Source organism: Hyla sarda, chromosome 12, assembly GCF_029499605.1.
Source record: "Hyla sarda isolate aHylSar1 chromosome 12, aHylSar1.hap1, whole genome shotgun sequence".
In the NCBI taxonomy this organism is placed as follows: Eukaryota; Metazoa; Chordata; class Amphibia; order Anura; family Hylidae; genus Hyla; species Hyla sarda.
The window spans coordinates 36786556-36799389 of record NC_079200.1 but is presented as its reverse complement, the minus strand read 5'-3'; the positions used below and the strand labels follow the sequence as shown (position 1 = coordinate 36799389).

At 43.2% G+C, this 12834-nt stretch overlaps 1 protein-coding gene across 1 annotated transcript in view; it reads right to left on the bottom strand.

The window, feature by feature from the left end:
- Positions 1-2961: 2961 nt before the first annotated feature.
- SPRTN (SprT-like N-terminal domain) overlaps positions 2962-12834 on the bottom strand; it is an 11317-nt gene continuing 1444 nt past the window's right edge. Inside the window, exons 3-5 of the mRNA XM_056548090.1 lie at positions 10007-10135; positions 8355-8625; positions 2962-3988 (exon numbers count right to left, since the gene is read on the bottom strand). Of these exons, the coding sequence (XP_056404065.1) occupies positions 3339-3988; positions 8355-8625; positions 10007-10135 (1050 nt within the window). The 3' untranslated portion in view covers positions 2962-3338. The remainder of the gene's footprint in view (positions 3989-8354; positions 8626-10006; positions 10136-12834) is intronic.

Genomic DNA, 12834 nt, shown 5'->3' with positions numbered 1-12834 from the left:
AAACACTGCTATAAGTGATGAAGATTAGAGATGAGCGAACTTACAGTAAATTCGATTCGTCACGAACTTCTCGGCTCGGCAGTTGATGACTTTTCCTGCATAAATTAGTTCAGCTTTCAGGTGCTCCGGTGGCTGGAGACTCTTTCCTAGGACTGTATCCACCTTTTCCAGCCCACCGGAGTACCTGAAAGCTGAACTAATTTATGCAGGATAAAGTCATCAACTGCCGAGCCGAGAAGTTCGTGACAAATCGAATTTACTGTAAGTTCGCTCATCTCTAATGAAGATATCTCAAGAATATCTAATACTTGAGGATCCACATCTCTTAAAAGTGTTTGCAATGAGAATAATCGTACCCCTATTAAAAAGGGGTATTCCAGGATTTTCTTCAGCCTTTGAGCCCATGATACCAAGTTATAATAAATACTGTATAATCTGCTTCTATTACCTCCGTGCGCCGCTTTGCTCTATTTTAACGCACAGGACCCACACCTAGAAATGCTGTTGTGTGTTTTTTTATTTTACTGTTGTCCCTGACCTTTCCCAGCATTCCATGTACCAGAGACTATATGTTATACAGTCATGGCCATAAATGTTGGCACCCCTGAAATTTTTCAAGAAAATGAAGTATTTCTCACAGAAAAGGATTCCAGTAACACATGTTTTGCTATACACATGTTTATTCCCTTTGTGTGTATTGGAACTAAACCAAAAAAGGGAGGAAAAAACACTCACCTGGGGCAAGTAACAGGTGTGGGCAATATAAAAATCACACCTGAAAGGAGATAGAAAGGAGAGAAGTTCACTTATTCTTTGTATTGTGTGTCTGTGTGTGCCACACTAAGCACGGACAACAGAAAGAGGAGAAGAGAACTGTCTGAGGACTTGAAAACCAAAATTGTGGAAAAAACAACAATCTCACGGTTACAAGTCCATCTCCAGAGATCTAGATTTGCCTTTGTCCACAGTGCGCAACATCATCAAGAAGTTTGCAACCCATGGCACTGTAGCTAATCTCCCTGGACGTGGATGGAAGAGAAAAAATGATGAAAGGTGTCAACGCAGGATAGTCCGGATGGTGGATAAGCAACCCCAAACAAGTTCCAAAGATATTCAAGCTATCCTACAGGCTCAGGGAGCATCAGTCATCAGTATCAGCGTAAACTATCCGTCAACATTTAAATGAAATTAAACGCTATGGCAAGAGACCTAGGAGGACCCCACTGCTGACACAGAGACATAAAAAAGCAAGACTACATTTTGCCAAAATGAACTTGAGTAAGCCAAAATCCTTCTGGGAAAACGTCTTGTGGACAGATGAGACCAAGATAGAGCTTTTTGGTAAAGCACATCATTCTACTTTTTAACAAAAATGGTATGAGGCCTACAAAGAAGAGAACACTGTACCTACAGTGTACTTGTACAGCCCAGTGTCAGAAAGCTGGGTTTGCGTTTGAGATCTTGGGTCTTCCAGCAGAACAATGACCCCAAACATACGTCAAAAAGCCCCCAAAAATGGATGGCAACAAAGCGCTGGAGAGTGGATAGTATTACTTCAGTAAATCCCTTCCACACACCACAGTATAGCCACACCCCCTGGAGACCATGTGACTTATGGCATTGTCTCTGGCTGCATGGAATGCTGGGAAAGGTCTGAGACAACAGTAAAATTAAGACACCATTCTTTTTCTATTCATTGTGTAAAACAAAAGAACTTTATAAAAAGTCTTCACTCAATATTAAAACTTTTTAATTTAACATGGAAAAGATTAAAAACAAACAAAAGAAAAAAACATTGTCCCACATCAATGAATCTGCAGGTGAAATCCTCATTCAGTGATGCAGTAAAATAAAGCTGGACACAGAGGGGAAAGATTTACAGCGCCACTTTTACCCCTAGGTAGTGTCTGGTAGTGCAGTTCAGATCTGCTGAAACAAATAATAAAATAAGGGACACCACCTATGATTAAAAGTGGCGCTGTTCTGAATATAAAAGCAGCTATGTAGACAGAAACATTTGGCATTTATGAAACAGAACATCCAGAACTAATAAAATGAAACTAAATACTAAGAAAAGGCAGAAGCTCTTTGGGCTGGGGTTATATTGTACTTTCTTCTATAATAAAATTTGTGATATATAAATGTCCTAAATTCGTCCTTGTTTCCACAAATATATGGCAGCCATGATGACACCGGGTTTGAGATAGGTGAATAACTTTGCCTAATCTGTCACTAGGATTAAAAAACAGAAAAACAGCGCCACACCTCTCCACAGATTGTGTGTGGTATTGCAGCTCAGGTAATGTGGTAAGGAGCATATAACAAATTGGCCCATGTTTGAAACGTAACATCTATACCCATAGGACAGATTATAAGTCTCTGATCAGGTGGGGTCTGACTGTGGGGACCCCAGTGATCACATGGTCTCTAGTCCCCCTGGTTGATCGGAGTGGAGTTGAGCATGCACATTGCTGCTCCATTTAAAGTGTATAGGAGCAGCAGTGCACATGCTCAGCGCTGCTCCATTTAATCAGGGGCACCCAGTCCTTGTGATGGTTCGGGTCCCACTAACCTAACCCTCATGATCAGACACGTATCTATCCCTGTGATTAAAAAATATATTTTCATTATGGAAAAAACCTGCTTTAGAGGGGTACTCCGCGCTTAGACATCTTATCCCCTATCCAAAGGATAGGGGATAAGATGCCAGATTGTGGGGGTCCCATCACTGGGGACCCCCGTGATCTTGCACGCCGCACCCCGTTATAATCAGTCCCTGTAGTGTGTTCGCTCCGGGTCTGATTACTGTCGATCATGGGGCCGGAGCATTGAGACATCACGGCCCCGCCCCCGTGTGACGTCATGCTCCGCCCCCTCAATGCAAGTCTATGGGAGGGGGCGTGGCAGCTGTCACGCCCCTCCCATAGACTTGCATTGAGGGGGCGGGGCATGATGTCACACGGGGGCGGGGCTGTGACGTCACTATCTTCCTTTCCCGTGGTTGGGAGCCAGACCCTCCAGCACTCCCTGAAGCAGATACAGGTGGGTGCTGCGTGCTATATTGCAGGGGTCCCCAGCAGCGGGACCCCCGCGATCAGGCATCTTATCCCCTATCCTTTGGATAGGGGATAAGATGCCTAAGCGCCGGAGTACCCCTTTAAAATCCTTCCCACTTGCCTTGTCTGCCCCCTCCAAAGATATCGGAATGCTCAGGGGTCCATGTTATAGAGAACAGTATTACGAAGCAGTAGTGGCCTAAACATCCCTGAGACTGTAAAGGAATAAGGAAGAACATGCAAGACCCCCGCATGACAAGCGGCACCAGTTCTCCTCTGTATTCAGCCATTTAAGCAGCTGTCCAAATGTTCATTGATCTTGGCTTCTGACATCTTTGCTCCGCACACCGGGCAGCTCACCATCCCAAGTGTGGGGGTAGATGATGGTTCCTCATCTAAGACTATAACTGGCTGTTCTCTAAGTGAATTGCCTCCTGGCATATTGTCCTTGGAGATTTGGGTGTCCAGACGTGGTCTCTTTGGTGGCCGGTCTTGACTTTCATCACAGTGTGACTCCTGTGAGGTAGATGGTGCACCTTGAGAGGAGGTGGGTACTGCAAAGGAGAGTCTCTTCTGGGTAAAGCTGTCAGGAAAACCAAACTTTGACCCTGATGGTTTGGAAATGTTCCTGTCCTTCACAGGGATTCTCATTGGGGAACCATTGATGTTTTTGAACACTTTGGTGTTTGCCACTGACACTTTGGGCAAGTTGGGTCTTGGGTTCATGCTCTTGTTGGTAATGGAGGACAAGGCACTGGTGGTCTGCACTGGCTTTACAGGAGAGTTTGCTATGGCTTTACTGGAGGATGGTAAACTGGTTGGCACCTTCATCAAGACTGATACTTGGCTGGACGCGCCGAGCTTGTAACCTGTGCCACTGAATGGGAAGAATGAACGAATGTCGCTTTTCTCTGCACTTTTCTCAGGTTTTCCTTAAGAAACAAAAATAGATCATTAAATCACATAATCAAAAAGGAAATAATATGTGATGTTTAGTTGGTAGAAGCCATTGTCTGCAGGCAGTAGCTCTGGTAACTACACGTGACATGATGGCGTGCTTAGGTATTACATAGACTACGGTTGTATACACAGAACAACCACAGCAGTAGTAACACCGACCCAATAGTGTGTTGGAACATCTTTGTGGGAGATCACAGTTTGCAGATGTTTGGGAGCAGATTCCACAGGGGGTGGACATTTTTTGAGGAGTGGGAGCAGATTTCAAAGCCCATTTCAGACTATGTCAAAACAGGGTTACAGTCTGGTGAGTTTTAGCACCAGGGCCGTGTGGAGAATTCATTGTCATGTTCCAATCCCCAGTGATATAAGCCTGAAGACACAGAGTATGGTTCTGTTCAACAATGGCACTATTAGTCTGAAGATATGAGTGCAGATAGTCCATATATCGATCACCATTAAAAGGGGTTATCCAGGAAAAAACTTTTTTTTATATATCAACTGGCTCCAGAAAGTTAAATAGATTTGTAAATCAGATGCAATGAAGGAGTAGAAATGATCGGCAACTCACCAGTCTTCTCTTTACAATCGGTTTCTTTATACTCACAACATGTAATGCAGTCGGGGAGAGGGATCAGTGCGGGGGGGTTGTGAGTATAAGTGAAGAAACCGATTTTAAAGAGAAGACTGGTGAGTTTCCGATCATTTCTACTCCATTGCACCTGAAGATAAGAACTTTTGCCAAGTATCAGTGCACCACCACATCTCTTAATATTTCTCCGAATTAGCGTCAGTCCTGATTGTCCGGTAGAGCCAGTTATAGCAGTGCCGAATATATCTTTGCTTCTGTTAGATTTGTAAATCACTTCTATTAAAAATCGTAATCCTTTCAGTACTTATGAGCTGTCTAAGTCCTCTCTGATGACACAGGTCTCGGGAACTGTCCAGAGTAGAAGCAAATCCCATAGCAAACCTCTTCTACTCTGTGCAGTTCCTGAGACAAGCAGAGATGTCAGCAGAGAGCACTGTTGCCAGACAGAAAAGAACAACTCAACTTCAGCAGTTGATAATTATTGGAAGGATTAAGATTTTTTAATAGAAGTAATTTACAAATCTGTTTAACTTTCTGGAGCCAGTTCATCTAAAATGAAAAAAAAAAAAAAGTGTGGGCCTTAACCCCTTAAGGACCCGGGCTTTTTTCCGTTTTTTCATTTTCAATTTTTCCTCCTTAACTTTAAAAAATCATAACTCTTAAAAATTTTCACCTAAAATTATATATAATGGCTTAATTTTTGCGTCACTAATTCTACTTTGTAATGACATTAGTCATTTTACCCAAAAATCTACGGTGAAACGGGAAAAAAATCAATGTGCGACAAAATTGATGAAAAAACACTTTTGTAAGTTTTGGGGGCTTCTGTTTTTACGCAGTACATTTTTTGTCAAAAATGATACCTTATCTTTATTCTGTAGGTCCATACGGTTAAAATGATCCCCTACTTATATAGGTTTGAATTTGTATCACTTCCGAAAAAAATCATGAATACATGCAGGAAAATGTATACGTTTAAAATGGTGATCTTCTGACCCCTATAACTTTTTTATTTTTCTGTGTTCAGGGCGCTTTGAGGACTCATTTTTTGCGCCGTCATCTGAAGTTTTTAGCGGTACGATTTTTGTTCTGATCAGACTTTTTGATCACTTTTTATTCAAAAGTGCGCTATTTTGGACTTTGGAATTTTTTTGCGCGTACGCCATTGAACGAGCGGTTTAAAAAGAGGTATATTTTTATAATTCGGACATTTCCGCATGCGGCGATACCACATATATTTTTATTATTATTTACATAATGTTTTTTTTTATTTTTGGAAATGCCGGGTGATTCAAACTTTTATTAGGGGAAGGGATAATTGAAAGGGTTAATGATTTTTTTTACACTTTTCTTATGCAACATTATAGCTCCTATAGGGGGGGCTATAACATTGCATTAACTGATCTTTTACACTGATTGATTCATCTCCATAGGAATGGATCAATCAGTGTTTTCGGCGATTGAATGCTCGAGCCTGGATCTCAGGCACTGAGCAGTCATTCGGCGATCGGACAGCACAGGAGAAGGTAAGAAGACCTCCTCCTGTGCTACAGCTGTTCGGGATGCCGCGATTATACCGCGGCGATCCCGAACAGCTCCCTGAGCTAACCGGCAACTTTTACTTTCATTTTTAGCCACGCGGCTCAGCTTTGAGCGCGCGGCTAAAAGGTTAATAGCGCGCGGCACTGATCGCTATTAGAGGCGGGTCCCGGCTTCACTATGACGCCGGGCCCGCCGCGATATGATGCGGGGTCACCGTGTGACCCCGCGTTATATAGCAGGACCGGGACTCATGACGTATGCATACGTCATGGGTCCTTAAGAGGTTAAGGACTATTTTATTTTTTACGTTTTCGTTTTTTCCTCTTTTTTTGTGCGGTCAGTTGTCCTTTGTAATGACATCAATCATTTTCCCACAAAATGTATGGCGCAACCAAAAAAAAATACTATTTGTGTGGGGAAATTGATAAGAAAACCACAATTATGCAAATTTTATGGTAAAATAGACATGTTTTCTTTATTCTGTGGGTCAATATGATTAAAGTGATATCCATGATTACATATTTTTCTATTATTGTACCGCTTAAAAAAAAAAAACGCAATCTTTTTAACCAAATTAGTGCATTTAAAATCCCTCTATTTTGCTGACCTATAACTTTTTTATTTTTCCGTATAAGCGGCAGTATGAGGGCTCAATTTTTGCACTGTTAACTGTAATTTATTTTTATTCCACTTTTGCATATATAAAACTTTTAATAAAATTTTTATCAATTTTATTTGGAATAAAATGTTATAAAAAAGCAGCAATTTTGGACTATTTTTTTTTTTTGCGTTCACGCCGTTCACCGTACGGGATAATTAACAATATATTTTCATAGTTCGGATATTTACGCATGTGGCGATACCAAATATGTTTATACATTTTTTTATTACACTTTTTGGGTGTAAAATGGGGAAAAACTGACAATTTACATTTTTATTGAGGGAGGAGATTTTTCAAATTTGTTTTACTTTTATTTTTACACTTTAATAGTCCCCATAGAGGACTAATTCTAGCAATCATTTGGTGTTATCGGTCATCATCTGCTCTGGTCTGCTCGATCTTAGACCAGAGCAGAAGACCCGTGGAAGGCAGCGGAGGCAGGTGAGGGGACCTCCGGTGGCCGTTCTGGATGATCAGATAGCCGCAGATGCTGTGATCTGTATTGATCACGGCATCTGAGGGGTTAATGGCAGACATCCGCGCGATCACGGATGTTGGCCATTACTGGTGGGTCCCTGGCTGCTATCAGCAGATGGGACCTGCCACGCATGAGCAGAGCTTCGCTCTGATGCTCGCGGTTATGTATAGGACGTAAATGTACAGCCTAGTGCGTTAAGCACCACCTCACCAGGACGTACATTTACGTCCTGCGTTGTTAAAGGGGTACTCCGGCGCTAAGACATCTTACCCCTTATCCAGAGGATAGGGGATAAGATGCCTCATCGCGGGGGTCCCGGCGCTGGGGACCCCCGTGATCTTGCACGCAGCACCCTGTTAAATCAGTCGCCTGAGCATGTTTGCTCCGGGTCTGATTACTGGCGATCATGGGGCCGGAGCATTGTGACATCACGCTCCGCCCCCTCAATGCCAGCCTATGGGGGCGTGACATAAAGCACACGTGGCCCACTGCTGTATGATCTTCTGCTGGCTGTCTTTCAATGGTTTGTCCAGTCTCGGTACACTCATGATACCCTGGTTCAGGAACAGCCAAGTTCGGCTGTTTTAGGAATACTGACACCACACCTCCGGGACCCAATATTTACCCAGGACTATCAAATGCTGCCTTGTGCTGAGAGGTCAAAACATTACCAGAGAGCAGATGGTGATGTGGCCCCTGCGTGGTATCATGAAATCAGGCACCAGCTTTTACTAATGCAGTGATCGTTCAGTGTAAACGATCCTAAATTATGAGCAGGATGTTTGTCTATGGCCCAGGAGAGCCTGTGGACTGGGCCCTGCGCACCTGAAAGCCTCACACACGCAATGCACAAACCGCAGCCAAATGTAGGAAGATCCCAGAGATCCCAGCTGTAATAGCCCAGACACATTCTTATTACTCAGATATAAAGAATATTAGAGCTGGGTGAGGACAAGTCAAAAGGGAAAAAAGGGAGAAGAAAGTGTTTGAGGTCAAGCAAGACATCTTGGACAGAGGAAGTGACACATTGACAGGGGGAAGACCATATGTTTATTAACCCTACAATACCTTTTATTTCTGGGATGTTACTAGGCCGGACTTCAGAGGAGTTTCCCTTCTTCTTGTCTTTATCAGTCTTCTTCTCTGGCTCCTTCACTTTTATATATGTTCCTCCACAAGATCTCTGATGGTCAGCCCACCATGGATCGAGTTTGGATGGAGCTCTGTTCATTGCACGCTTCACATAACCAAAGTATGGAGGTCTGTGCTGACAGGGTCCATTACACTTCCACCAATGTTTTCTGTACTCCTCCACCTCATCGTGGAAACTGTGAAAAACCTGAACACAAAGCAAGAAAACACATGTAAAGGATATCACAATCCCTCATAAAATGAGTACACACTTCTCACCATACAGCGTACAGTAGAGACAATTGTGCTACATGGTACACAACTAATGTCACCATACAGCGTACACTACAGACAGTGCTGCCATATGGTACACAACTAATGTCACCATACAGCGTACACTACAGACAGTGCTGCCATATGGTACACAACTAATGTCACCATACAGCGTACACTACAGACAGTGCTGCCATATGGTACACAACTAATGTCACCATACAGCGTACACTACAGGCAGTACTGCCATATTTTACACAACTAATGTCACCATACAGCGTACACTACTGACAGTGCTGCCATATTTTACACAACTAATGTCACCATACAGCGTACACTACAGACAGTACTGCCATATTTTACACAACTAATGTCACCATACAGCGTACACTACTGACAGTGCTGCCATATGGTACACAACTAATGTCATCATACAGAGTACTACAGACAATGCTGCCATATGGCACACAATTAATGTCACCATACAGCGTACACTACTGACAGTGCTGCCATATGGTACACAATTAATGTCACCATACAGTGTACTGTACAATGCTGCCATATGGTACACAACTGATGTCACTATACATTAGATATAAAAAACCCTGCCACATAAATAAAGCCACTATACAGCACACACAATTCACTCTTGTAATAAAAGGAGCATGATAATAATCATCAATGAATTGGGCAATAATTGTGCCCCTTTTAGTACTCCGCCCCTAGACATGTTATCCCCTATCCAAAGGACCTCCCCCCCGGAGTCAGACATGTTCTCCCCATCCTATGATCTCCTGGCTGACGGTGCAGCGTTACAGAGCAGTCACGCTGTGATCGCCTGTCATCCGGCACAGAGCGGATGGAGCTCCATGCACCGTATGACTGGGGTGCGCTGCGGAGAACACTAGGTCCCCAGCTATCTGGATAGGGGATAACATGCCTAGCACTGAAGTACCCCTTCTACCCCTAAATTGTGCAATCCAAACACAGTAGTGCCAGCAGAGGGTACTGGTGTAATGTGTGGTTGTCCAGGGATGTAAAGCTAATATCCCTGGTGGTCTAGGGCTGTACAGCTGATATGTACATTCCTGGTGGTCTAGAGTGGTAGAGTATTTAGCAGCACTTTATAAAACTGAGGAGTGGGGAGCATTTAACCACTTAAAGTAATTTGTCTCTGAGAGGGTTTGGGGGCAGTACTTTGGATAAGGTGGCCATATTGATTGACACTTAGATAAGAAGATGAACACCCACAACTTATGCAGCTACCTGCACTAGTCTATTGTTACACGCATTGTCCCATGCTCAGACATGCTTACCGATATCTTAGCACCTGTCAGTCCATTAATACGATTCATGTGTTTGTGGAACTCCGGCCCGTGACCGTCATGATCCTTATTGTTGTCGGTGACAAACAGAAGAGCGTGAATCATCTCATGGAGAAGAGTCTGCAAAGGAAAAGAAAAAAACCATTAAAGAGGCTGCTCCCCTGTGGATAACTAGCTGATTGTGGGGGTTCAACTCCTAGGACCCCCTTTTGATTAGGTCCCTTGTCCTCTTAGTGAATGTATTAGCATTGCACGTGATCCTGTGGAACCTCTTCCGCATTATACAACTCTCCATGTGAAGTGCTGGATCAGCAGATCCTCTGGATTACGGACAATCCACTCAAACTACCGGACTGTATAAAATACAAAACTTCACACCATGGTAATTTCCAGCCCCATGTTATGGGCTCTAACTCTTTATAGGGTTACTGCGGATATCATTTTGCTTGGACTGGTGGGGGTTTTACCTTTGGGACCCTCACTGATCAAGTGAATGAACAGGTCTTTTCCTGCATAGTGCTCCTCCTCCCTTAGATATCCACTATGCTGCAGCACAGATCCAGTCAAGTAGATAGGATTCCCTGCAGATCCCTGAACATCAGAGAGGCCGGGAGCATTCTTACAGTGACTGTTCTGTCCACTCAGCTGTTCCCTTCATAAATATTCATCTTTTGCTCTCAAGCACGGCGCTGTTATGTGCTGTCATCACGTCATCATATACAGCCCCAGACCACGATCAGAAAATATATATATTAAAGGGGTTATCCAGGAAAAAAAAATTCTTTTATATATCAACTGGCTCCAGAAAGTTAAACAGATTTGTAAATTACTTCTATTAAAAAATCTTCATCCTTTCAGTACTTATGAGCTTCTGAAGTTAAGGTTGTTCTTTTCAGTGCTCTCTGATGACACCTGTCTCGGGAACCGCGCAGTTTAGAAGCAAATCCCCATAGCAAACCTCTTCTACTCTGTGCAGTTCCCGAGACAAGCAGAGATGTCAGCAGAGAGCACTGTTGCCAGACAGAAAACAACATCTCAACTTCATCAGCTGATAATTATTGGAAGGATTAAGATTTTTTAATAGAAGTCATTTACAAATCTGTTTATCTTTCTGGAGCCAGTTGAGATATATATATATATATATATATATATTTATATAAAAAAGTTTTTTCCTGGATAACCCCTTTAAGGGGGCTGTATTACAGGGACCAGACAAGTAGAAAGGTGCACCAAGGGGTAGGGAATGCCCTCCATGCACATCAGAACATTTGAATATTAGCATTTATCTATTTTTCTCAGGAATGGCGCAATGGAATTTAAGGGGTTATTCAGGAATAGAAAAACACAGCTAAGGCCCCTTTCACACTACAATTATGTTCCTGCATTCTGACATCTGTTATTCAGCAATAACGGGTCATGAAAAAACGGATAATAATAATTACTGAAAACAACGGATGATAACTGATTACCAATAATAACGGACATTCTGTCAAAATAACGGACATGTGCCATCCGTGATCACCCGTTATAGTCCATTATTTTATTTCCAAGTGACTTCCTGGTTGTAATGCTGTACTGAGCATGCTCAGTAGAAAAAAACGGATCATATAAAAATGGACAATAACGAATATTTTTTGTGACCATCCGTTTCCCATAGACTTCAATGTTAAATTTTAACAGACATTATTTCACCTTTATTTTTGCCGGAACAAAAATTAGTGCATGCAGTCATTTGTGCCGGCAAAAATAACGTAGATTAGTATAAACGGACATACCTGATGCAAAAGGATGGTCAAACATTCCCAATGACATGAAAAGGATTTTTTTGTCGGCCGTTTTCAGGACTATTTGATGGGAGAAATTATGGAGGTTTTTAAAGGGCGATACCTGAAGTGTGAAAGGGGCCTAATTTCTTTCAAAAACAGCTCCATGTCTGTCTCTAGGTTGGGTGTGGTTTTACAACTTTGCTGCATTCACTTCAATGGAACTGAGCTGCAGAACCACCCCCAGCCTGGAGACAGATGGGGAGGGTTTTTTGATAGGAAGTAGCTTTTCTTTTTTAATTCCTGGATAACCCCTTTAAAAAGGTGAAATGGATTAGATTCTACTTCACCAACACTATTAGGATTGATTCGCACTACGTATATTCCAAGAGGAACTCCGCTCCGAAACACTTCTTGGAAAATATGGTGCAGCAGCCTCCCATTGTTCTCAATGGGATCCTGCTGCACCATTCACACTCAAGACATTCCACCGCAGGAATTTCAGGCTCCAGACTCCGAGCGGTCCTTGTGCCGGCTTATTTTGCCTGAATCTCCGGTCAGTATGAGATTCCAAAGTGTGAATGAGCCCTTACCCTGTATAAACAGGATAGTGCGGATGCTGCTGCTGACAGATTCCCTTTAAAGGGAATCTGTCAGCAGCATAATCCGATAAGATGTCCGATAGCGGGGGTCCAGCTGCTGGGGACCCCGTGATCTCCGGTACAGCACCCCAGTCATTCGGCGCATGGAGCAAACACCGATCTGTGCCGGATGACTAGCAAACACAGCCACCACGCCCCCTCCATTTATGTCAATGGCAGGAGGCGTGACAGCTGTGTACTAGCCCTCATGCCCCCTCCCATAGACATGAATGCAGGGGACATGGTATGATGTCACAAACACGGAAGCCCCAGGCTTCGGCGTTCAGAAGACCGCCGCGCCGGCCCAGAAATTGCAGGGGGTCCAGCTGTGGATGGGGAAAAATATATAATACGGGCACGGTCGCTTGTTGAAAAAAAAAAAAACTATCACAAGTTTTGAGTGCCTGGACCCCCC